The 23,974-nt window shown below is 45.0% G+C and overlaps 1 protein-coding gene across 4 annotated transcripts in view; it reads right to left on the bottom strand.

The window, feature by feature from the left end:
• LRRFIP2 (leucine rich repeat (in FLII) interacting protein 2) overlaps positions 1-23,974 on the bottom strand; it is a 110,118-nt gene continuing 86,144 nt past the window's right edge. For 2 of the 4 annotated variants that reach the window (XM_010835533.1, XM_010835530.1), the window contains 9 exons: positions 17,099-17,191; positions 14,594-14,686; positions 9,500-9,601; positions 9,117-9,249; positions 7,424-7,473; positions 2,831-2,951; positions 1,369-1,448; positions 687-791; positions 1-268 (listed from right to left, as the gene is read on the bottom strand). In XM_010835533.1, coding sequence (XP_010833835.1) covers positions 158-268; positions 687-791; positions 1,369-1,448; positions 2,831-2,951; positions 7,424-7,473; positions 9,117-9,249; positions 9,500-9,601; positions 14,594-14,686; positions 17,099-17,191 — 888 coding nt within the window. In that variant the 3' untranslated portion in view covers positions 1-157. The remainder of the gene's footprint in view (positions 269-686; positions 792-1,368; positions 1,449-2,830; positions 2,952-7,423; positions 7,474-9,116; positions 9,250-9,499; positions 9,602-14,593; positions 14,687-17,098; positions 17,192-23,974) is intronic. The other 2 variants (XM_010835531.1, XM_010835532.1) reach the window with 2 other exon arrangements.

Genomic DNA, 23,974 nt, shown 5'->3' on the forward strand with positions numbered 1-23,974 from the left:
TGTTCATTCATGAAGATTCAAACCTGTTTCATTCTCTCATAAATTAGAAAATACAAAGGTGGCTATCTGAATGCCAAAGCTCAAACAGTCCTGAAAGGGGTCTGCGTCAGTGGCCGAAGGGCAGCCCCTCGGGGTGGGCCTGGGGCCGGGCGGGGCCCTACTGCTGGGCCAGCAGCGCCGTCCTGTTGGCCTTCATCTTCTCCAGCCGCTTGGCCAGGTGGCTGTTGGTCATCTCCATCTCCTCGATCTTGTCCAGTGCTGTTCGGAGCTGCAGACGGGAAGAGAGCGGTCACTTGTCGCGGTCAGAAACAAAGCCCACAGGGCTTTCCTCTGCACTCTCGGGGAGATGGAATCACTGCCAGGCAGGGTGGCTACAGGGCACCCAGCGGTCGCTATGTTTTCAGCCAGCCAGAGGTGTGAACCAGTGGTGCTGAGAGATAGGGCGTACAGACACACACCTCATCTAAAACAAAAATGAAACCTTTTCCTCACTATCTGAGCAAAACATAAAGTAAATGGCAGTCCCCGTGCAGGTCACAGAGAAACCAACACAGAGTAAATGATCCCACTGCTGTGTCACTGAAGACTGGAGCCACAATGAAATTCCTTACACAGCAAAGAATGTGTTTCCAAAGGAGCTTTTCTTTTTAGGAACGTTATTTCAAGAAGCATAATAAAGTAAGTACCTCTCTTTGTAGCTTCCTCTTCTCTGCTTTCAGCTCATCCTCGACTTTCTCCGCATTCTCAGCAGCGGTTCTGTATCTCAGCACCTGCCCCTCCAGGCGGCTGATCTGTGAACACGAGAACAGTCCTCAGGGGCTGCCACGGAGCCACCAGCTGTTTCGCAGCCAAGATGGAAACACGAGTCATAACAGACTCCAAGCAAGTGAGCACTGACGAGCCCCTCAGGGCAAGCCAGAGGTCCTCTCAACCCAACTGCTATTTATAAACCAAGAACTGTCATCCTTCGAGAGGATGAGCTGTGCAGTCATTACAGGGCCAGTTTCCCATGTTCGGTTTTATGACGACTACATTGTTTAAGAGCCACAGTAACATCGCGGGAGGAGATGCCCCGAATGGAGAAGTCATTAGGCTTTCTAAAATGTGCAAGAAGGGAATATATCATAAAGTACCATCTTCTTGAATTGGCTCCAAGAAATGGAAGTATAGCTTCAGTCTTCCTTCATAGAGAAGGCAGAAGTCCTCTGTTGGCTTCTCCACTTTAACATGGAGCTTTTCTAGAAATCCAACTGCAGAGACAGCTCAAAGAAACCTAGGCGCTCACGGGGTTAGCCACTGAGATGCAGGAAGCAGATGTGTTGTCAGGGGGCCTGAAATCACTTGGCACCACACACAGGAAGGACTTACACTTTGCTCCAAGGTGGTTATATCCTGCTCCGCTTTTGAAAGCTTAAACTTGTATTCACTAATTTGTCTGTTGGCGTCTCCTAGAAGAGAAGAGAAGAATAAACCTCTTGCAGAGACGCAGGTGTGATGAGAGGTGGTGAGGCCTGCCTGCTGCCCAGGAGAGGGCCATGCAGCGCAAGGCACACAGGCCACCACAGCAGCTCCCTTCACCGGTCCTGGCACATCTGTGCTCCGGGACGTGCCTTGTTACTGAAGCACCTAGAAGAAATTCTGATGCGTGCAGGTAGAGCTCTAATCAAGAAGCCCTGCTGTAAACACAGCAGGGCCCCTGCCCTGGCTCCCCTGACCCCAGGCACCCTGCTCTCCACACCAGGGCCCCTTCTCCCCACCTCCGAGTCTAGCCCAGCCATTAAGGTCCTCAGTTTTCACCTTCTTCATGACCCTCCATAGTTAACTATAGCTTCTCCTTCCTTTGTTGCATTTTTTTGCACTCTTAGGACATTTATCATGTTTCCCTAACATTATATAGAACATAGGACACCACAGGTCCACGGGTATGTCTCAGCTTCTTGAATCCACCTCTGTTTCCAGCTAAGTGCTCCGCACATAATGTACGCTTAATATTTACTGAAATAAATGCTTTTCAGTAGTATGTTGTGATAATGCGTTAGGGATAGAGCTGGAAATCATTAGTTTGTTTCTAGGTCAGATATACAGCTATTTAAAACAAGAAGTTCAGAAATCCTGGGGGAGAAAAATTCCTTCCAGCAATCCAAATTTAACAAAAATGTTAAGTTCTAATTAAGCTTTTGTCCAAAAAGGCCTATGTGGCCTTACTCAGAATATGTAGAGGAAAAAGGTCATGGCGGAACCAGTATTTTAAAGTAAGTTATCAGAAACGCCTTATTGAAATTGGAAAAACAAAAAAGTCTCCCCTGTGTGGATTATACATTCTTCATATACAGATGTCTCCCTACTGTGGAATACTGGGGATACAGTAGGTGTTTTTACAACATTCAGTAATGTGGGGCAAAACCAGAAAGGCAGGAAAACTGAATTCAGATAAACTGAATGGGCTTACTTTGTGGCCTGTTTTAAATTCCATCTAATAAAGACTATTTCTGGGAAAATTCTGAAACCACTCTGCAGTGGTGTGAGTTAGTTCCGAATATATCCCTCCAATCATCTAAGATAAACTCCCCAGAAAAACTTATCAGTAGGAAGGATGCTTACAGATGACACAGGAATGTGAAAAAGGACAGTGTCACGATGTCACTAGCTGCAAGATGTTCTAGAAATCATGTCACCCAGAGGGGAGAGCACTACCAGGAAGCACACCAGCTAGAAGCAGGCTCTTCAGTCCGTGACTGACTGGGACAGCTTTTCTGGTCCCCCTGAGGGCTGATCTTTGGAACCACAGGCTCACGCAGCCCACCCAGGGGAGCGTGCGGCCCAGGCTCACTCTGCATCTCGATGAGCTGCAGGTCCGAGCCATTCTGCAGCTCTGCCAGGTCGCCCGCTGTGCCGTCTCTCCCGGAGCACTTCTGCCGCTCCTCCTCCAACTGCAGCTTCAGCTTTCTAATCTGAAGAAGGAAAGGCTCATCAGTGAGACCCAGCCTCTCAAATGAAACAGATGCTTTGCCCCGTGGCCACATCTTAGAATAAGGCCACAGACGATTCACTCAGAGACCCTCCTAACTCTGCTCAGGTGCTGGAGATCAGCTGTGAACAAATGTTCAAACAGAGAGAGCTCTAGGACCAGGGGTCCTAATGAAAATAGCCATATTTCATTATTTGTGTTCATCTGTAGGAAAGCACATCTTAGGGTATTTTTAAATTTTTGTTTAAAATGGAAAACCCCACGGCAGTTAGATGTTTCTTGTTCTAATTTGAGAGTTAGATCAAATATTCTTATTTAGAAAGCTGTATACAGAAATAATTGGAAATATATTTTTGAGTTTGGCTACAAAATTTACCATATTTTACCCCAAATAGAGGCCATTTATAGCAGCTTACTCATTAATAGCCCCAAACAAGAAACTGTTGAAATGTCCATCAACAGAAGGGTAAAGCAAATAGTGGTCCATGTATATACAAAGGAATTACTGCTTGGCCAAAGAAGCGAATATACTGCTGACACATGCAGGAAAATGGTGACTTTCAAGCTAAGTATATGCAGTGCAGAAAACTCCAGAAAATACAAACTGAAGAGACAAAAAGGTACATCGGTGGTTTCTGGAGAAGGGGAGGAGGTGGGAGAGGAAGGAAGGTTTACAAAGGGACTCAGGGACTTGGGTTTATGCATGTTTTTACCATACTGATTGGGGTGACGTTTCACAGGCTGCTGTCCCCCCAAAGTTCGTATATTACAGTCCTAAGCCCAGTGCCTCACAGTGTGATCTTATTTTGGAAACAAAAGTCACTGCAGAGGCTCTTAGTTGAGATGAAATGATACTGGAATAGGTGGGCCTTGAGTCTGGTGTGCCTGGGGTCCTTAATCAGAAGAGTGCCGCGCGGACAGAGGGGAGCCGTGTGACAGAGAACGTGGTCAGCAAGCCCAGGGGCCCAGCGGCTGGCCGTCGGGAAGAGGCCTGGGAGGCCCCCGCAGGCCTCAGGAGGGGGCCGCGCTGCTGACACACCACCCTGGGCCCCTCGCCTCCACAGTGGGAGAGCCCTCTGCCCTGCACCGCCCACCCTGTGGTGCTCCGTCACTGCGCCCCTGGAAACTCATCTACGGATGTGCATCTGCACATTTTAAGTGTGTGCCCAGGTGGTGCTTGTGTGCCAACACAGGTGACATAAGAGATGTGCTTTCAGTCCTGGGGTCGGGAAGATCCCCTGGAGGAGGGCATCGCAACCCGCCCCAGTGTTCTTGCCTGGAGAATCCCCTGGACAGAGGAGCCTGGCGGGCTCCAGTCCGTGGGGTCACACGGAGTCGGACACGACTAAGCACACACACAACAGCTTATTTTATGTCAATTATAACCTAAGTTTTTTAATTTATAAAAAAAGATAAACTTGAGGGACTTTGGATTGGGAAAAAAGGTCCAGCTGGAGACAGCAGTCCCATGAATGGAAAAGAAGATTAGATGGACAGAGCTGAGCTGAGGGTGAGGCCTCTAGCCCACCCTGTTTCCTTCCACGCTGCATGGCCGGGACTGGAGCCTCAGGCAGAAGGTGGGAGGCGTGCTCTAGAATCCTGACGAGCCTGAAACACAAGTCCAGCACACCCACGGCGAAGGTGCCCAACCAAACAGCCAGCCACATCAGGCTTCACAGAAACTCGGATGGGCCCCACCAACAAGCTGCCCACCAGCTTTTTAGTATTTCACTTTTAAACAGAAAACTAAATAAATCTACATAAAAGAACATCTGGAATGAAACAAACTATGCAGACAGAAAAAATTAAAGGGGAGCAAATCAACCAACCTATCAATATTGTCTGAGATAAGTGAAAATGCATCCTTGAAATGACTTCAGAACTACAACTCCGTAAAAACAAGAAGGCAAAGTTGAGAACATCTTTTAGAAAGCAGAACACATGAGATAAAAGGGATGGAAAACCAGGAGAGAGAGTATCTGGCTTGAGACCTATTCCCCTTCCCCCCCAAGTCAGAAATCAAAGTCGAGCTCCCCAAATGCCTACAACACTTAGCCCCAGAGACGCAGGAAGCAGAGCCCGCCATCCTCGCCCGCATGGGGCCACCTCTGGGGCCAAGTCCAGGCCTCACCACGCCTCCCGTGCCCTTCCTCCTCGGGTCAAAGGTGAGGCTGCGTGCTCAGAGCGCCGACCATCCTTAGCTCCATCCCCAGGGGGCACTGGACCAAGTGTGCCTGCCCCTCCACGGGGAAGGGTGAGCTGGGCACCAGGACTGAACCCATCCTTCCTGACAGCTTTGCCCTTTCAGCCACGACATCACTACCCGCCTCAGGGCAGCCAGGACTAACTCATCTTCCCTGTTGTTCCTCCTTGTGTCCATCTCAGGAAGGCTCACCCTCCCTCCCCTGTGCTCGTCCCCAAAGGACCCTAGATGAGCCCGACTCTGTCTCCACTTCCTAACCTTCCCCAAAGCCCCACCCTTGCGCTGCCCCCTCTGGTTACCTTCTGTCATCAGCAGCCCCTCCGTCCCCTCTGCACGTGCCCATCACCCCAGCCTGCTCCCCCGAGGGGCTGCTTCCCCTGCAGCCCGGCAGCCCCTCACCCGTGCTGAGCCCGAGGACGGATCAGGGTCCCCTGCTCTCCTTGCTGTTGCGCACTCGCCTCCCTCTGTCTCCCTGAACTCCTAATGCAGCTCCCAATCACATCTCCTCTTTATAAACACTCACCACCATCACCCTGCACTCTCGTCACCATTGTGGCTCCTAACATACCCGCAAGGTTATTCCTGCCTCAATTGTTGGCAAATTCAAAATCCATCTGAGCAGAGGATCTCTTACAATGAATCCCTCGGTTTCTGGAACAAGGATCTTGCCATCTACCCCACCCCACCCTCAGCTGCTTGCTCCCACTGTCATGTACCAGATCTTTTCACTGCACACCAGCCAGCCCTACCCAGTGCAGCCCCGTGCATCTTCCAACCACTACTCTTGATCTTTCCAGTTCATTCTCTCTGCACCCAACTCCAAAAATCCTTCCACTCCACAGGCACCTACGACCATTGTCTGCATCTTCTCTCCATTGTGCCTTGATGTCTTCCTGGATTTCCCATAAAGCTCCTTACCCAGCTTAATCTCAAGGCTTATCAGCACTCTGGCATATGTCTGCCGGAGTCTCACTTGGTGAGATCTAACACTCTGCTCACTCCATGCCTACACCTATGCTGCTAAATGTGCCTGGAGAAACAAATGCTTTCACACAAAATGCCAGACCGCATCACTGAACTTTCATAACACCAGGGAGAAAGGACAGAATGGGCCACACTTCCAGAGGGGAAAAACAGGTCACAGATAAAAATACCAAAAATCAAAATATCCTTGAAATTCTCAATAGCCAAACACAGGAGGCCAGAAAACACTGAAACAATTTCTTTGAAAAACAAGATGAATGCAAATGATTACAACAAAGAAGTCCATACCCACATCAAACTGTTAATTGAATAAAGGGGTAAGGTGACATTTTCATTCCTGTTAAGAAAAATTTATTGCCCCCAAACTGTTCTCCAGAAGCTGCTGGGGGATGTACCCGAGCAAGAGAATGGAGGTGGAGGGAGGGAGGCCTAAGACGCTGCGGAATGGGGTCCAGCCTGGAGCTGTACAGGCAAAGGGAACCTCAGATGATGAGCAGGGTGGTAAGGTCTCTGTCCCCAGGGAGTGAGCCAGCATGTTCAGAAGGGCTGAGCCAGACGCGTCAGGAACCAGAAAATGGAACTGAGGGAACACAGGAGGCATCGGAAACACCGAGTGTGGGCCGAAACCATTGCTGGAGTCTGCAGCTACGAGAAGCCAGGACACAGGAAACCAAGCACGTGATGAGGCAACCACGGTCCTGATCTGAGGGGAACCACGGAGATGTGAAGGAGATGAACCCCAGAATACGCCCCGCGGTTCCGCTGTGCGCGGTGTTCACAGGCTTCTGATGACACAGACCGATGGGAGTCACGGGAGTCACACTGTCCCTTTGTGGGGAGGGAGTGGGGACGGGAATGCAGATGTCGGGCAGGGAGAGGGGATGAAGGAAGTGAAGTCGCCACGCTCCACAGAGGGGTGCCACCAGGACCGCCTTAAGCAGAAGAGCCGAGAAGCAGCGTAGGCACGTCACACAGAAGCGTACAGGGCAGTGCGCACCTCCTCAGTCAGCTAAGGGGCCAACATGAGAATCGGGGCAGGGGCCTTCTGCCTTCTTAACAGGCATACAGAGCTGACTCCCTAAGCTGTGTCCCGTAAAGACTAGGAGACAACAGAGGTAAAAATGACTTTTTATCCTTCAACTCTTACTTGAGTAATGATGTCTGAAATAAGCACATGTCTTTCTAGTGCACATTTTAATTTGCTCACGTTTTGCCACATGATTTAGTCAGTTACAATTAAGATTACCCTCCCATGAGAATGCCTTTACCTGTGATAGTAGCTCTTCCTTTTCCCCAGCGAGTTTTCGTAGCCTTACGTCTAAAACAAATGAAAAGTTTGTAATGATGTAGTATATAAACAATTTAAAATAATTCTTCAAATTCACAAATAGCAAACATCTGATAAACAATTTACCACTTTGAGTATCAAAAGACATGAAGGCTTTAATGATGAAAGGAAAAGTACTAGATGATCCAAGACATATTTCCACACAGTTGATGTTTATCAGGCACTGAATACATTTGCTCCCAAGAGCAGTGATTTTCCATGTGAAGACAAATGAAAGAACAAAGATCATTTCCTTGTTTCAAAACTTCGCAAGTTTTACCAGGAGACAATCCCCTGAAAGCCAAGGGTATCCACACAGGCTTTTAAGACCTTAGAATAAGAAAACAAACTCCGGGAGACAGGACAGGGCTGAGAATGAGCCTGAGAGGGGGTGCTGGAGCCAAGAACGCACAGGAACACAATGCCAGGCACAGGCAAGGCCCACAGAGCCTGTGTGTGTTGGGGGGTGTGGGGCGCGCACTGAGACGTGGGCCGTCAAGGCTCAGCAGAGGCTCCGCAGCAGGACCACGGGGCCGCTCCTAGCCTCAGGGGATGGATGCTTCCTCCCAACACGCAGGAGAACAAGCCCCTGGGCCGACGGGATGCTGACAGAGGACGGGCTCCCCACGGTCAACCAGTCACCGCCAAAGGCTCCAGCTGCCCCACAAGGCAGAGGAAACCCTGCAGCTGCCCGTGGCTGCACTCGCCCGTGCTCCATGCGTGCTCCGCTGTCAGAGGGCTGACGGTTACGCTTCCAGAGTTCCCTCCTTGAGAGCGGGCCCGCCGCTGTCATATACACATTCTTCTAGGAAACTGACATATGCATGAAAATTAAAAAGGAAGAAAGCTCACTTTTCATATAAAAGTGGCTGATGCTACAGTATCCACCTGTGCCATCCTCTAGGACTGGATTCTGAGTGGACACAGCAGATGGGCATTTTCCTGAGGGTAGTGTCATTAGGCTCTCAAAGCATCGAATTCAAGTGGCTTAGCCCTTAAAGCATTACTGACTGGGGGATTTTTGTAGAAACTAACGCTGGTGGCTGGCAATTTGTTATGTAAGTGAATACTGAAACGCCTCTGGTCAATAACATTCAAGTAACAAAAGACCTATTAATAGTTCCTGGTCAAAAAGCTGCTAAGAGGCTCAGAAGCCGTGCTCTGGAATAACAGTCCTCTGATAACTTTTGGTCATCTGTTTGGTGCCTTAAGAAGTGCAGCGGCAAAGAGCTACAGAATCCTGGCGTGAGTCACAGAACAGAAAACCAGATGCTCCCGGAAGAAGAAACTTTGAACACGCTCAGGAAGCCACCGACCAGCCTCTGGCTCCCCGGGACAGATGTGCTGGATTCTCTCTTCCCAGAAAGTAGTGTTTAAATGACAAAGCCACATACACACACCCACATGCTTCCGACCAGGGGCCTTCCCCCTAACACTCACTGCTTGGCAAGGGCCCAAGTGCTGCTTTCCCAAAGTCAAGGACGTCTTAAGACAGCGTGCCCAAGTGTCTTCCTCTCAAAGGATGTCGAGAAGGCTCAGACCGCCCTGGCTTTTGTTTTCCAACAGAGGATGTGACCAGGTTGATGTCCAGGGGGGCAACACGAACCCTAGTCAACACAGCGGCAGTGTCTTACCGAGCGGCCCTTCCCCTGCCGACTCCAAGACCTGGGCGGCTTCCTGAGACACGACGGTGATGGCCCCGACTGCGGGCTCCTGGTGGACGTCGCCATTGGGAGTGCCGTCGGGGATGATGACTAAGCCGTGTTTCTGCAGGGAAGAAGAGACCCAGTGTCACAGCAGAGCCCCCAGGGAGGCAGGAGGCGGCAGCACGGTGGCCCTGTGATGACACACGCCTGCTGCGGGGACCCCTGGTCAGCACCAGCCACACGGGGTCCAGCTCTGCAGACGGACTCGCACCTACCAGCTCTGGGCGGGAGAGCCAACGACACTCTGCGTTTAGGAGGCAGAGGGGACAGGGCGGCAGGAGGAGGAGCACAGCGGCGAGGAGCTCACGTACCTCTCCCGCCTCCACCGCTGCCTTCAGCTTGGCCAGCTCCTCCCGGAGCGCGTCCCGCTCGCTCCTGAGGCAGCCCGCGTGCTCTTTCAGTTTCTCAAGGGCCTGGTTTGGATGGGGCAGCAGGAGAAAGGGCACAGAGAGAGAGCAAATGAAAGGGAGCAGAGCAGCGCCTGATTCAACTTCAAAAGATAAAGCGTCAGGGACAAGGAGGCCTTAAGAGCTTTGGACACAAGCAGTTAGATGTGGAGGGGACACAGAGTCCTATGCATCTAGCTTCAGAAGAAAGTTTTGTAGAAAGTGGTTAATCGTGTGTAAATCTGGCAGAGCATGCTTAGCACATCAGGCAAGAAAACAAGCCCTTTTTAGTCAGTGAAAATAAACAGAGAAGGAAAGTGAAGAAGAAATAATACTAAAATAAAGTTTTCCTGACAAATCTCCCAAGTACGCTTTTGTTAGGTAGTCCAAAACCCACATTTCATGTTAAACTGAACTAGTATATTCAAGAATATACTTGATTTTTTAAAAAGTAAAAATGGGTTCTGGAATAACCAGTATATATACAATGTATTTTAATTAAATACTGGCTGCAGTAATTGTTCTCTACATCATATGGTAAAATATTCCTCATATACCAGTCAATTAAAAATAGCTACCCCCCCCTCGCCATTTCTCAAGGATATGTTTTTGTTAATTAAATGCAACTAATGGTTGTTTGCTTTTCTGATATACGTTCAAAATGTGAAAAACTGATGAAATAAACCCAGCCCACTTATGGAAGGTAGCAGAATATGGGTTTGCAAACAGGCTGTTGAGTCCCGGCACCTACTAACTGACCCGTGCCTCAGTTTCCTCACCGGAAAAAAGGATGATGTCAGCACCACCCACGGGCCCAGGCTGAAAGGAGTACTCAGTGGCAGCACCCTGCAGTGCGGAAGATGCAGGAAGGTTCAGGAAAAGCCGGCCTGGGTTCCTCGTGTATTTTCCCTGTTGTTGCCTAAAGCTCACAGCTGTCAGAGCTGAGGACAGTGGAGCAGAAGCAGGAACACATTTGGTCCACGCTGACGCACTGTTATGTCATAAAATAGCCCAGACTTCAAAAGCCACCCAGGTCAAGCAGTGTGTGCAGACATCTAGCAGCTGGGCTATTTGAAAAAGCCTTTGTCTGCACATTCGTTCCCACGTTTAATGTTTCGACCAGCGTTCCCATTCATGCAAGAAGCTGAACTATAACAGGTAATTCTCCTCTTGGTTTAGAGTCTAGAAGTGGGCCAACTGCTTAGTTACTCACTGCTGAAAAGCTGGACAACTTTCTAAATCATTAGAATCCTATTTTCCAACCAGTAAGTAAATAAGGGACGATGGCAACTGCCATTTGTGTAGCTCCAGGTCTTAAAATTGACGGCTCTCATATATTTTTATATTTAATTTTTCCCTTATAGACCCTGTACTTTCCTTATCCCCATTTCACAGATCAGAAAATTGAGGCTCCGACAGGCTATGTTTTTTATCCAAAGTCACAGTACATGGCAAAGCCAGAAAATGAATCCTGTTTTTTGGTTCAAAGCCCTCGCACACTCTATATGTATCATCACCCCATGAAGGCCACAATTATCTTCCCTTACTGTCACCCCGGATGCTACGGGAAAGTAGTTCACAGGACAAGTCCTATTCCTCCTTTGCCCAAACTGCAATGTGACCATCCAGCTTCCTCTTTCAACAATTTACGTTCATACTGTGTGTCGAAAGTCTGCCTGTGAGTTAATAATGTGCATTCCTAACACACAAGGCATTTAGTCTAACACTTCAAGCCAGTATTATCTATCGCTGTTACATTACTAGCAAGTGTAACATTAGGACAGCACAGCCCAGCACCGCCGCCCCGTCTGCGGCAGCCTCTCCCCTCTGGGCTGCTGTTCTGGTTACAGGTGTCCACGTGCACTGTCGCGCCATGCATCGCCACACACACCGGGGTGGCGGCCACCGTCACAGCATGCTCAGTTAACAACACGAGAAAACCCCTCAGGAACGGACCAATTTGAAACTGGAGTTCTAGCAAATGCTAGTACATGCCGTTTGTTCCTTTTCCCAATCTCACAGCAGACTGTGTCTTTACTTTTGGACTTTCAAATTTCACCTTCCCGTAATTATGGGTGGGAAAGAAAATACATCCTGCAAATCCTCCCATCTTACCACAGAGTTTGAAGACTACTGAAATACCTTATAACTGGACCAAATGCGTTCACACTGGATCTGAAATCCTCTGTATTACCTGACCATATAATCACCACTCTTGGGCTTGTCTTCCATAATTGTTCCTACAGTAGATTTTTTTAGGGTAAAAAGTACAGCTTGCGGAGCTTTAAATAATTTTTACCCCTGACCTAACCTCAAATTCTAGGGTCAAGAAACCTGAAAGGCTGAACTTTTGGACAATGGGTTATAATTACATAGAGGCACAAATATCTTTAGTGAGAATGGGAGTGAGCCTTGTGCGAGGCTGTAGGGACATACAAGCCCTCACACACACCGATTCGACACATGACCCCTGGGTGCTCAGAATGACTCTGGTGCTAGACGAACGACCGCTAGGGTCAATGGAAGAATTAAAGAAAACTGAACTGAAATTAAAGAAAACTATATGAGAATAAGGGCCATGTTCCTTCATGGAGCTACTAAATTTAAATCTTGATCGTGAAGCTAGAGACGTGATGTATCAGGTAGTCACAGATACTTAAAATGCATCTTTTAAAAGTCAAGGGAGGACCACCTAACACACAGTATGATGGCTACTACTAAAAAAAAAAAGTGTTGGCAACAATGGAGAGAAACCGGAACCCCTCTACAGTGCTGCTGGAAAGGCAAAATGGTGCAGCTGCTATGGAACACAGTATGGCTGTTCCTCAAAAAATTAAATTACCATATAATGTAGCAATTCCCCTCCTGGGTATGTACCCAAAAGAAATCACCAGAAGAGATTTGCAAACTCATGTTCACAGCAGCGTTACTCACAGCAGCAAAAAGATGGAAGCAGCCAAGTGTCCATCAGCAAATGAATGAGCACACAAAGGGCACAAACACACACTGGAATATTATCCAGCCTTAAAAGGAAGGACTCTGACATAGGCTATGACATGTCTGAACCCTGAGGACATGATGCTTAGTTGAAACAAGCCAGTCACAAAAAGACAGATACTGTATGATTCTACATATAAGGTACCCAGAATAGTCAAATTCACAGAAACGAAAGTAGAATGGGGGCTCCCAGGGGACGGCGGAGGACGCCCTGAGGAAGAGTTGTTTAATGAAGTTCAGTTTCAGTTCTGCAAGATGCAAAGAGGTTCTGTGGAACCTCCAATGTGAATCGACTTAATACCACCAAACTCTTTACTTAGAAATGATTTAAATGGTCAATTTTATGTTATTTTTTGTATGTTACCACCACCACAACAACAAAACAATTTTTTAAAGCAAAAGACGGACACATTTTTGATGCATAAAACACCTTGGATGACTCTTAAGGGGAATTATTCTCAGTGAAAAAAATGTAATTTCAAAGGGTTACATACTGTGCTGCTGCTGCTAAGTCACTTCAGTCGTGTCCGACTCTGTGCAACCCCATAGACGGCAGCCCACCAGGCTCCCCCATCCCTGGGATTCTCCAGGCAAGAACACTGGAGTGGGTTGCCATTTCCTTCTCCAATGCATGAAAGTGAAAATTCAAAGTGAAGTCGCTCAGTCGTGTCCAACTCTTCGCGATCCCACGGACTGCAGCCTACCAAGTTCCTCCGTCCATGGGATTTTCCAGGCAAGAGTACTGGAGTGGGGTGCCATTGCTTTATAAAACATTCTTAAGATGACAAATTATAGAAATGGAGAAGAGCAGTTGCCAGCACCTGGGATGGTGATGCTGAGGCAGCAGATATGACTACAAGAGAGCGATAGGAGGGACCTCTTACAGTGATGAAAATGTGCTCCATCTAGATTAGATCAAGATCAATGCCCTGATTGTACTATAGTTTTACAAGATGTTACATTTTGGGGAAACTGGATCAAGGGCACACAAGATCTCGTGAGTCTACAATGATTTCCAACATTTTTTAAAAGTTTGGGCTTCCCAGGCGGTGCTAGTCGTAACAAACCCGCCTGCCAATGCAGGAGATGGAAGAGAGATGGGTTCAGTCCCTGGGTTGGGAAGACCCCTGGTGGAAAGCATGGCAACCCACTCCAGTATTCTTGCCTGGAGAATTCCATGGACAGAGGAGCCTGGCGGGCTACAGTCCATTGGGTCACAAAGAGTCGGACATGACTCAGGGACTGAGCCCCACCATGACCAGCTAATTTCAAGCAGAACAAGACCTTAGGTCCTCAGGCCAAAGGTCTCCTCCTCTCTCTTCCTCCATCTCCCCTGACAAGCTCTCCAGAACAGAGCTCCTATGCCATGAGGCGGCTGCCAGTCAAAAGGCTACCTGGGATGAACTGGCAGGAATGTTTTCAGTCTCCAGAGTACTTGGGATCTACCTAAAGGTCTTAGCAAAAAGGCACTGAGGACTTCTTCCTTATCTGGGCCCCTGCTCTGGGGAGTTACGAGGATACAATTACAGGTGACGTCACAGTTTGGCAGCGCCAGCAAAATCTTACATTCCTATCCACTTCCGTAATTAAAATGATTCTAATCTCTTCCTATTTTATTCACCAAAGATTTATGGGATGTTAATAACTTCTCCCCCACCACCCTCTATCCTCTGCTTCTTCTCCAGATTGTTACAATGTAAGAGCATCAAATTACCCACAGAGTTTGAATTAAATGCCTATAGCTGTTTCTGCATAAAAATCCTGGGAAAATAAAGAACAACTTCCTTAGAAAGCTCCTGCTTGTACGTTTTACAAGCACAGAGTCAGCTGGAGAGAGGAGTTCTTTCCAGGCATAGGATCGGGTTTTCCCAGGGAACTTTCTGCCTTCTGCTAATTTATTTCACTCTGTATAAATGCTCAAAGATAATCAAAGGACAGAATTTTAGGAGTCTCTAAATTACATTTACATTGGTCTATTCCTTGTCTATGAGCTTCAGGCCAAAGCCCAGTTTCACTTCATACCCTAATGCTTTTATCTTTCCAAAGCAGTGTCTCCTGGAGTTCGAACACCTCTTTTGTCATGGTGTCTATTTTCTGCTGCATACGCTGCTTCTCCTGCAGAGGAAGAGGGGAAGAGGAAAAATAAAAGAGCAGGAAGAAAAAGAGGATGGGGTGAGAGGGAGGAAAGCAGAAGAGAAATAAAGCTGATAAAGAAACTTAACAAAAGGAGAAAGTCTGTGATGAACAGGGAAAGCAAGAGCTGCTTGTGGGAAGGAAGGATGACACGCAGCGTCTCGGCGCCGTGACTCCCACTGGCCTGGTGCTGGGACAGCCAGAGAGGGGACTGGGAACAGCTGTCCCAGCCACAGCCACGGCAGCCAGCCAGTGGGCTTCTGCACACGCCCAGCTAGCTCCACACGTGTACTCTTCTGCTCATGACTGCCCTTCCTCAAACACGGGACACTTGCACTTCTAGAGAGGGGAAGTCAGACTGCTCATGAGCATGTGACCCTTATCACTGACAACAAGCAGGAGTTTCTGAACTCTATTGTTTTAAGCAGAACTGAAAACAACGAGAGGGACACAGCTCCATCATTCTGAATTTCCTTTAGCAGCAACTATGATAGCAAGAACATCCTAAGTTACAAATGAACTGTCACAGCAGTTTTAGAAATGCTTGGATTTTGGCAATCAGCAATTCTTAACTCTTGGGTAGGCAGTGGTGCACAGTTTATACCCTCTTACATTTAGCAGGTTTTCTTTTCTGCATTACTGGTAAATTATCATCTCCCACTTTCCCTACTCACACATCTCTCATGTACTTTACCGTGTGGTTCTCAATTCTAAAGACCAAAAAGCGTTATTTTGGCATAGCCAAGATTCTTCAGTTATAAGTAAACGTGTATATTAACATCTGGTGGTGGTTTAGTCACTAAATCATGTCTGACTCTTGGGACTCTACGGACTGTTAGCCCTCCAGGCTCCTCTGTCCATGAGATTTCCCAGGCAAGAATACTGGAGTAGGTTGCCATTTCCTTCTCCAATATTAACATTTGAAGGATGTTAATTCTAAACATAAGAAAATACCTAAAACTAAAGTTTGTATACCCAGCACCTTAGGCTTTTAAGTTAGAGACCATACTGACAAGTTGTAAAAGTCAAGCATTAAAATTCCTCTTAAATGCAATCATCACATTAAAAATTAGAACACTTAATCAGTTCTAATGTGTGTTACTGAATTTGAGAAGCAGCTCCCAAAGCAGTTTTATCATTCTTTTGAAACTGTAATGAGGAAAAATATATATTTTAACTAGAAAAAGAAGTAAGTGGCTGGCATACTGACACACAAAAACAAGAAGACAAAAAGGGAGAAGAAGTCATACATTATTTTTAAATGCCAACAAGACACAGAGTTTGGATAATATACTTCTTGCCATATATGGAAAAACTAAGACAACTAACTCCATATGTAACCTGATATTTTCAAAGGCTATCTGTTTGCATTTAGAATTCACAAATTCTACCCGCTTTCAGCAAGCCAAGTTGTTATTCTCAAGAATGACAAAAAAGTAACATAAATCCACAAATAGAATCACTTCTTTTCCTCCATTAAATCATTTTTAAAGTCATCTGCATGGGGGGAGATTAAGTGAGTCAGATCCGTGGGGGAAGAGAAAAAGGAGGGGGAAAAGGCAGGGGGGAGGGGAGTCCTGAGCCACTAGGGACATGGATGAGTTGAGTGTGACACAGGAGAGGCATCTCAGGTCACTGGAGCGGGCCTCCCTGACATCACCACGGCACCGCTGCTCATCAGCACGAGACGCGCTGGGAAACCACGCTGAGGAAGCAAACAGGAGCCAGTCCCAGCAAACCTAACCCCATATTTATTAAAAAATGGCAACCTCAGAGGAAAACCACATTTAAGGAAAAACAGAGATGCATGCCAGGTAGCAGGCCCAAAAGGATGAGAAATGCTGTCAAAGGTCTCCTGGAGGCCCACGGGGCTCCCCTCCTAGGACCCTGCCGCGGTCCTAGAGCTCCCTGCCGGGGGAACCTGAGCCGCAGTCTCAGCCAAGCTTCGCTTCTGTCTCCCACCAGGTATCCAGACAACTTCTTTTCATTTAGCCATTTCAGAAGTGCACCTACCTAAGTGAAGATCAAACTTCTTCTTCCCCAAGAATCCTGTCCCCAAATACAGCATTCACTACATTCCCAAGGACCATGGTACCCTGTGGTATCTCCTTTTGCCCACTTCCTAAGGTATCGTTAGGGGAGAATGTGCTTAGGAATAAAAGACAGTAACAAAAGCTTCTGCTATTAAAAAGAAAATACTTAGAGGGCTCACAGTAGTAATTTTTAAGCCTGCTCTCATGTTTCACACTTGTAAGACGTTAGGGTGCAGCCAATGTGAAGAGACAGGACAGGGTTTGTGGCATTTTAACCCCCTTCCCTCCCAACACACGCGCCCTCATTCCGTTCAGTGCATTTTCTCCTCAGAAAAGGTCTTTCCGCAGCTCCCGCACGTACCTCAATGAGCTCGTCTCTTTGTCGGAGGCCTTCTTTAAGCTCGTCCATCTTGTGCTGCAGCACGCTACACATATGTTTCTGCCTTTCCAACTCCTGTTATTGAAGAAGTGATACGGTTAACAGAGATGGTGGCACACGCAGACTGGAGCAGCTACAGTGTAACAACAGAGAGGCTGCGTGTGACCTCAGACACACACCTGCACCGCCACGCACTTAGAAAAATTCTGCATTCTATGGAAAGGCTCAGGAAATTCTCAATTTTCATCTCATATGGTTACATATCTAGAAAACCCAAACTAATCAATGGCAAAATTACTTTGAATAATGAAATGACTTTAGTAAAACAACAGGTTATAAAATTAACATGCAAAATTCAAGAAGTGCCACAGATCAAAATAAGAGAGAAGATACAAGAAACACACTATCAAAAAATAAAATACATACATGTAAACTTACAAGATATACCCAAAATATATACGAGGAAAATAATATAAAACATTCCTGGAAGACAGAAAAGTAGGACTGAACCAATGGAAAGGCATACGATGCATCATAAAAATATAGGTTCCCCCTGAAATAACCTATGCATTTAATGCAGTCCAAATAAAAATAACAACAGGTTTTTCTCTCCACAGAGCAACATAAGTTGATTATAAAGTTTATTTGGGAGAAAAACAAGAAAAAACAGCTGGAAAAACACAAAAAGAAAAAGAAAGCTAACCTTACTAGATATTGAAACATTATTATACAGCTTATATAATTAAAACTGTTGTAATGGCTCATGAATACAGACCAATGGACTAGAACAGAAAAATCCAGAAGCAAGCCCAATTACATATTAAACAACAACAAAACAAAAAGCGGTTCAAATCAATGAGAAAAGCTAGGCTTTTAAATTAGCAGTGTTGGCGTAACTGGATATAAACATGGACAAAGAAAACTGGAAGCAAACTTCACAGTATACAGCAGAAGAGATGCACAGAAAGAAAAGGGAGAGAAAAACAGAGACAGAAGAAAGGAAGTTAGAAACAGTCACTAGAGAAAAGATGAGTGTATCGCTATAACCAAGGAGTGGATAAAACATTACTAAAAAATGACTTAAAAGTCCACAAACAAGAAAGGGAACGGGGTAAAAAAATTGGACTACATAAAAATTTAAAACTTTTGGGAAATTCCCTGGAGATCCAATGGTTAGGGTTTCATGCTTCCACTACAGAGGGCAGTGGTTTGATCCCTGGTTGGGGAACTAAGATTCCACAAGCAGTTGTAGTGGCGCCAAAAAACAAAAAAACAACTTTTGCACGGCAAAGACACTATCAACAAAGAGAAAGACGAGTGACAAATGACCACAGAAACTGTTTTACCAAGTTTTATCAGAGACAGAAAGATACCAACTTTCCATATAAAGAGCTTCGAAAATTAGAAATGAGGAGGGAGAAAACCCCACTATTATTAGAATAGGCTAAAAAAAAAAAAAGGGACGGTTCACAGAAAAAGAAGTACATTGCTGAGTATGAAAAGATGCCCATACTAAGAGAAATGCAAAATAAAACTGTGTTTCTCACCCAAACACCAGTAAAAGTCCCCAAACTTAACAATATACTCAGGGGAAAGTAGTATGGAGAAGGAAACAGGCCCACTCTTACAGTATGTGGGAATACAAAATTGTACAACCCTGACAAAGGAGAATTCATCATGTCCAGCAGGGTTACCAGGCCTTCTGATCCAGCAAACTCATTTTTCTGACTTGCACAGATACCGGCAAAAATACAAAAAGACCTATGCAGTACATTGGTTTTGCAGGACTATTTTGAAGAGCAAAAGACTGCAAACAACTCAAATGTCCATTAATAGGAAACTGGTGGTACAAACTGTAGTATAGTGATACAAAAAATGAAAGAGGAAGAGCTCTCATCAGGTGAGAGAGTCAAGATACAGGAAAATAGTACAGTATGCTACCATTTCTAAGAAAGGAGAAACACAAATATATTTTATTTTTTGAATGGGGAAAAAGGTCTTCTTAGGATTAAAAAAAAAATGGGAGTATAAACCATTTAATTTAAAAAGTTCCCTTAAGGAAGGAGAAGAGAGGGATAAAAGAGAATGAGACAAAAGACTGACTTCTTTGAATTTTTTTTGTTACTGATTTGACTTCAGATCTGTGTAAATAATTCACAAATTGTATAAAAAATTTCATAGTGGAAGCAAGCCAAGTGTCCATCGACAGATGAAGGACAAACAAAATGTGGTACATAAATACAGTGGAATATTATTCAGGAAGAAAATCTCGTCACATGCTATGAACATGAATGAACCCTGAGGACAGTATGCTAAGTAAAATAAGCCAGTAACAAAAAGACAAATATGATCCCACTTATATGAGGTACCTGGGGGAGTCAACCTCATAGGGACAGAAAGTAGAACTGCTGCCAGGAGCAGGAGGAGGAACTGGGGGGTTGTTTAATGGATACAGAGTTTCAGTTTTACAAGATGAAAAGTTTTCGAGAGCTGTTACACAACAATGTGAATGAACATTAATGAAATGCACACTTTAAAATAGTTAGGATGGTAAATTTTGTTATTTTTATCACAATTAAAAGTAAAAATAATTTCATAATAAAAAAGTTGAAAAAGCAATTCCTAAATATTGAAAGGAAATGTAGTGAACCTAGCTATATGTATCCAGTTAGTGGTATAAGCACAGAGAAACTATTTCAAGTAACTTTAAAAACAATGGTTGTACTATATACAGCCTAGCAGTAAAATAACAACCAAACACAAAAAAACAAACATGCTTTTAACTATTTTCAGTAATTATACTGCTGGTGGTAATGCTGGTATTGCTATTCTAGGTACTGTGGGATAAAGCGATGAAAATAGAATATAACAAAATTACTCCCATCCCTAGTGACTCTGAGAACTGGGAAGGGTAGTTTCAGAAGAAGGAGATACGCATATGCAAAACAGAGAGGTCAAGTAAAAATCCTAAATCTGAATAGAAATTAGCACTTATACACATAACATATTTTGACTTTAAAAACAAAAGCATACCCCGTACACACATGGCCCTCATGCAGCACTGAAAAGGCCTGGAGACAGTCACCAACACTGGCATATGCACCGAGCACCCACACTGCTCCAGCGAGAGAGCCAGGGCTCCCCGGGCTCATGGCCGATTCAGGTCTGGAGCAGAAAATGTACCAGACAAGCCCTGAAAACTTGCTTACACTATACAGCAAAGAAGCTATCAGAGCCAATCAGACTCAGGCCGAAATTACTTGGGAATCAACCTGAAGATGTTCACTTTAGACCAAAGTGGGACAACTTGAAAATCAGTAAGAATAAAGCTACAGTGGATGGAAATCATCAAACGAATTCCTCCCTTCATAATGGTTTTTAAAAAATAATTAATAATTGGTCACTGTGAGAGGATGCTAAACAATTTCTTATTTTGAAAACTTGTAAACAAAGGAAAAGAGTCATGCTTTTATCTTGCCTTTCCTCTGTAAACTGTTTCACTGAGTAATAAGGGATGAGGGGCAATTTACACTAATAAATAAAGCAGAGTCAAGTGAAAAGACAAGTTATGGAATGGGAGGAAATATTTGCCAACCACGTATCTGATAAGGAACTTGGATCTAGAATATACAAACTCTAACGATGCAATAACACAAAAATAATCCAATTTAAAAATGGGCAAAGGATCTGAACAGACATTTCTCCATAGAAGATGTACAAACATTACACATATCAAAATATACTCAAAATCATTAGTCATCAGGGAAATGCATTCCAAAGCCACATCTCCTAGGATGGCGAGGAAGAAACTCAGATAAGAACAAGTGATGGTGAAGACTTGGAGAAATCAGAATCTGCACACACCGCCGGAGGGAATGGAAAATGGCGCTGCAACCTGGAAAAGGGCCTGGTTACTCCTTAAATGTTTGAACACAGATCTGCCGGATGACCCAGCAATTCCACTTCTAGGTATAATATTTAAAAGAAAGACGAATGTTCCCACAAAAAAACCTGTACACAAATGTTTACAGCAGCATAATTCATCACAGATAAAAAGTGAAAAAAAATGCCCATCAATACACGCATGGATAAACACGGTATGTATCTATACAATGGAATATTAGGCTATAAATATGAGCGAAGTACAGATGCATGTACCGCACAGATGACCTTGAAAATATTAACCAAAGTGAAAGAAGCCAATTATAAAAGATTACATAGTATATGACTCCACTGATATGAAAGGCAACTAACTCTACAGAGACAGAGAGGAGAACCAGCAGTGGTTACTGAGGCTGAGGGGCTGAGAGCGAGAGGACTGCTGAAGGGTACGGGGCTGCTTGCTCACGTGATGAAACATTCCAAAATTGGTTGTGGTTGCATTTGTCTGTGAAGATGCAAAATAACCCACTGAACTGTATACTTAAGATAGATGAAGTATATGGTATGTGAATTATATCTCAATAAAGCTATTTTAAAACAATGATGAAAAATAAAACAGTAAAGATAAAAACAGAATGTTATTTTGCCACCCCTAATCAACTAGTAGATATAGACACCCTGTTGCATCACAGAGATGCCCTATACCTGGGCCTCCTGAAGGAAAAGAACCTATGAAGTAGACTGAACCTGCGTGTGATTAAACCTCTAAACCTAACTATTTATAGGAAACACAGAAGAAAAAGGAGCATGGTAGAGAACCATGTTAATGAAACAGCAAAATCCCCAAGACTGTCAGAAACTGTTAAGAACAGCAGTCCAGTTTCTTGAACCCATAAACTACAAGAGAGAAAAAGAGATGAAAGGAGACCTATAAATAGACATCTGTGAGACGTGAAAGCCAACTCCAGTGTGTGCAACTCACCAAGACTCTAAGTATAAAAAAGAAAAATCATTTATCACGTTTGAAACAATGGAAATTTTAACAATGACAGGATATATATAGTATGAAGGTCTTGCCATTATATTTTTAAAAAGAGAGGACATGTTTAAATTCATATTAAATTCAGGAATATTCTGGCGGTCCAGTGGTTAGGACTTGGTACTTAATACTGCCCAGGATCTGGGTTCAATCCCCGGTCAGGGAACTAGGATCCCACAAGCCATACAGTGTGGCCAAAAATAAATAAAATAATAAACTCATATTAAAATATGGGACTTGCTTCAAACAAACTGAGTGGGGGGAGTTGACATGGTAAAACTGGCTATGCACTGATGGCCTGTTTGGGGTCAGTGATGGGGTTCAGGAAAGTTCATGATATGCTTCTCTCTCTTTTTTTTGGGGGGGGGTCTGTTTAAAATCTGCAATAGAACATTTTGTTATATCTCAGATAAACTGTAAAAAAAAAAAAAAAGAAAGGAAAGAAAAAAAGAAAAAGAATTCCCTACTATAATGCAGACATTCCTAACCAGGCATTCTGTCCCTGAAGTATAGACACAATACGTAAGATGCAGTTACCATAATCCCAGCAGAAAACACGAGACATTTTGAAAGGTGGCATGAATATTGCTGTGTAAAGGAAACAGGAACATCTCCTGTATGAGGCAGTATCTGTTTAGGAGAAGAGAGGCTGGGCTGAAGGTGCATCAGAGACAGACATGCCCACAAAGTCTTCTACATCACCGTATTTGAAGCAGATTCCCAGGGCATTAAAAAAAAACACACAGACTTTTCAAAGTCAAAAACACAAGATTTAGAAACAAAAACAAACTGAAAAAACCCTACAACTCTATGTATACTAAGACATCTCTACATCCTAGAAAATGACAGGAGGGAAAACGAAGTTGGTTAAAATAGCTTATCATAGGGATTTTTTTTTTTAATGCTCAAGGTCATTGGAGTACATAGATAAGAACTCATTTTAGTACTGACCATTCAATACACAGCATGAGCTTTTCTTCTGTTAGAAGCAAGAGCCAGAAGCAGACATGAAAAATGTGTGGCAAGGTAGAAAGAGAGTCCAAGGACTAAGAAAAGTACGATGGCTTGGACTCTCCAAAACTGGCTGATGAGATACAGGAAGAATCAAAGAGGAGCCCATCTACATCACCACATAGTCAATGAGCCGCTGTCATCAATATGAAAACACCCAGAAACCTCTATCACCTTATCTAGATGCAAGTCTTCTTATCCTACTGTTTTTGTTTATAGACATTATTTTTCTGAGGAGTTTAAGGCAAAATCCAGCAGAAACTACAGAGTTCCTAAATACCCCTGAGCCCCCTCCCCACTCCCAGAACAGCCTTCCCCCGCTATCAACATCCTAAACCAGAGGGATATATTTGTTGCCATCAGTGAGCCTACACTGACATGTCACTGTCACTGAAAGCCCATAGCTGACATTAGAGTTCACGCTCAGTGTTGTACATTCTGTGAGTTGTGATACATGTACAACGTATGATATAGAATAGCTGCTGCTGCTAGTCACTTCAGTCGTGTCCGACTGTGTGCGACCCCAGAGATGGCAGCCCACCAGGCTCCCCCACCCCTGGGATTCTCCAGGCAAGAACACTGGAGTGGGCTGCCATTTCCTTCCACTGCTGCCCTAAAAATCTCCTGCACTCTGCCTCTTCAGCCTTCCTTCCCCTAGTTCAGTTCAGTTCAGTCGCTCAGTCGTGTCTGACTCTGCGACCCCATGAATCACAGCACGCCAAGCCTCCCTGTCCATCACGAGCTCCTGGAGTTCACTCAGACTCATGTCCATCGAGTCGGTGATGCCATCCAGCCATCTCATCCTCTGTCGTCCCCTTCTCCTCCTGCCCCCAATCCCTCCCAGCATCAGAGTCTTTTCCAATGAGTCAACTCTTCACATGAGGTGGCCAAAGTACTGGAGTTTCAGCTTTAGCATCATTCCTTCC

The sequence above is a fragment of the Bison bison genome, unplaced genomic scaffold (genome assembly GCF_000754665.1).
Source record: "Bison bison bison isolate TAMUID 2011002044 unplaced genomic scaffold, Bison_UMD1.0 scf7180017864043, whole genome shotgun sequence".
Classification (NCBI taxonomy): Eukaryota; Metazoa; Chordata; class Mammalia; order Artiodactyla; family Bovidae; genus Bison; species Bison bison.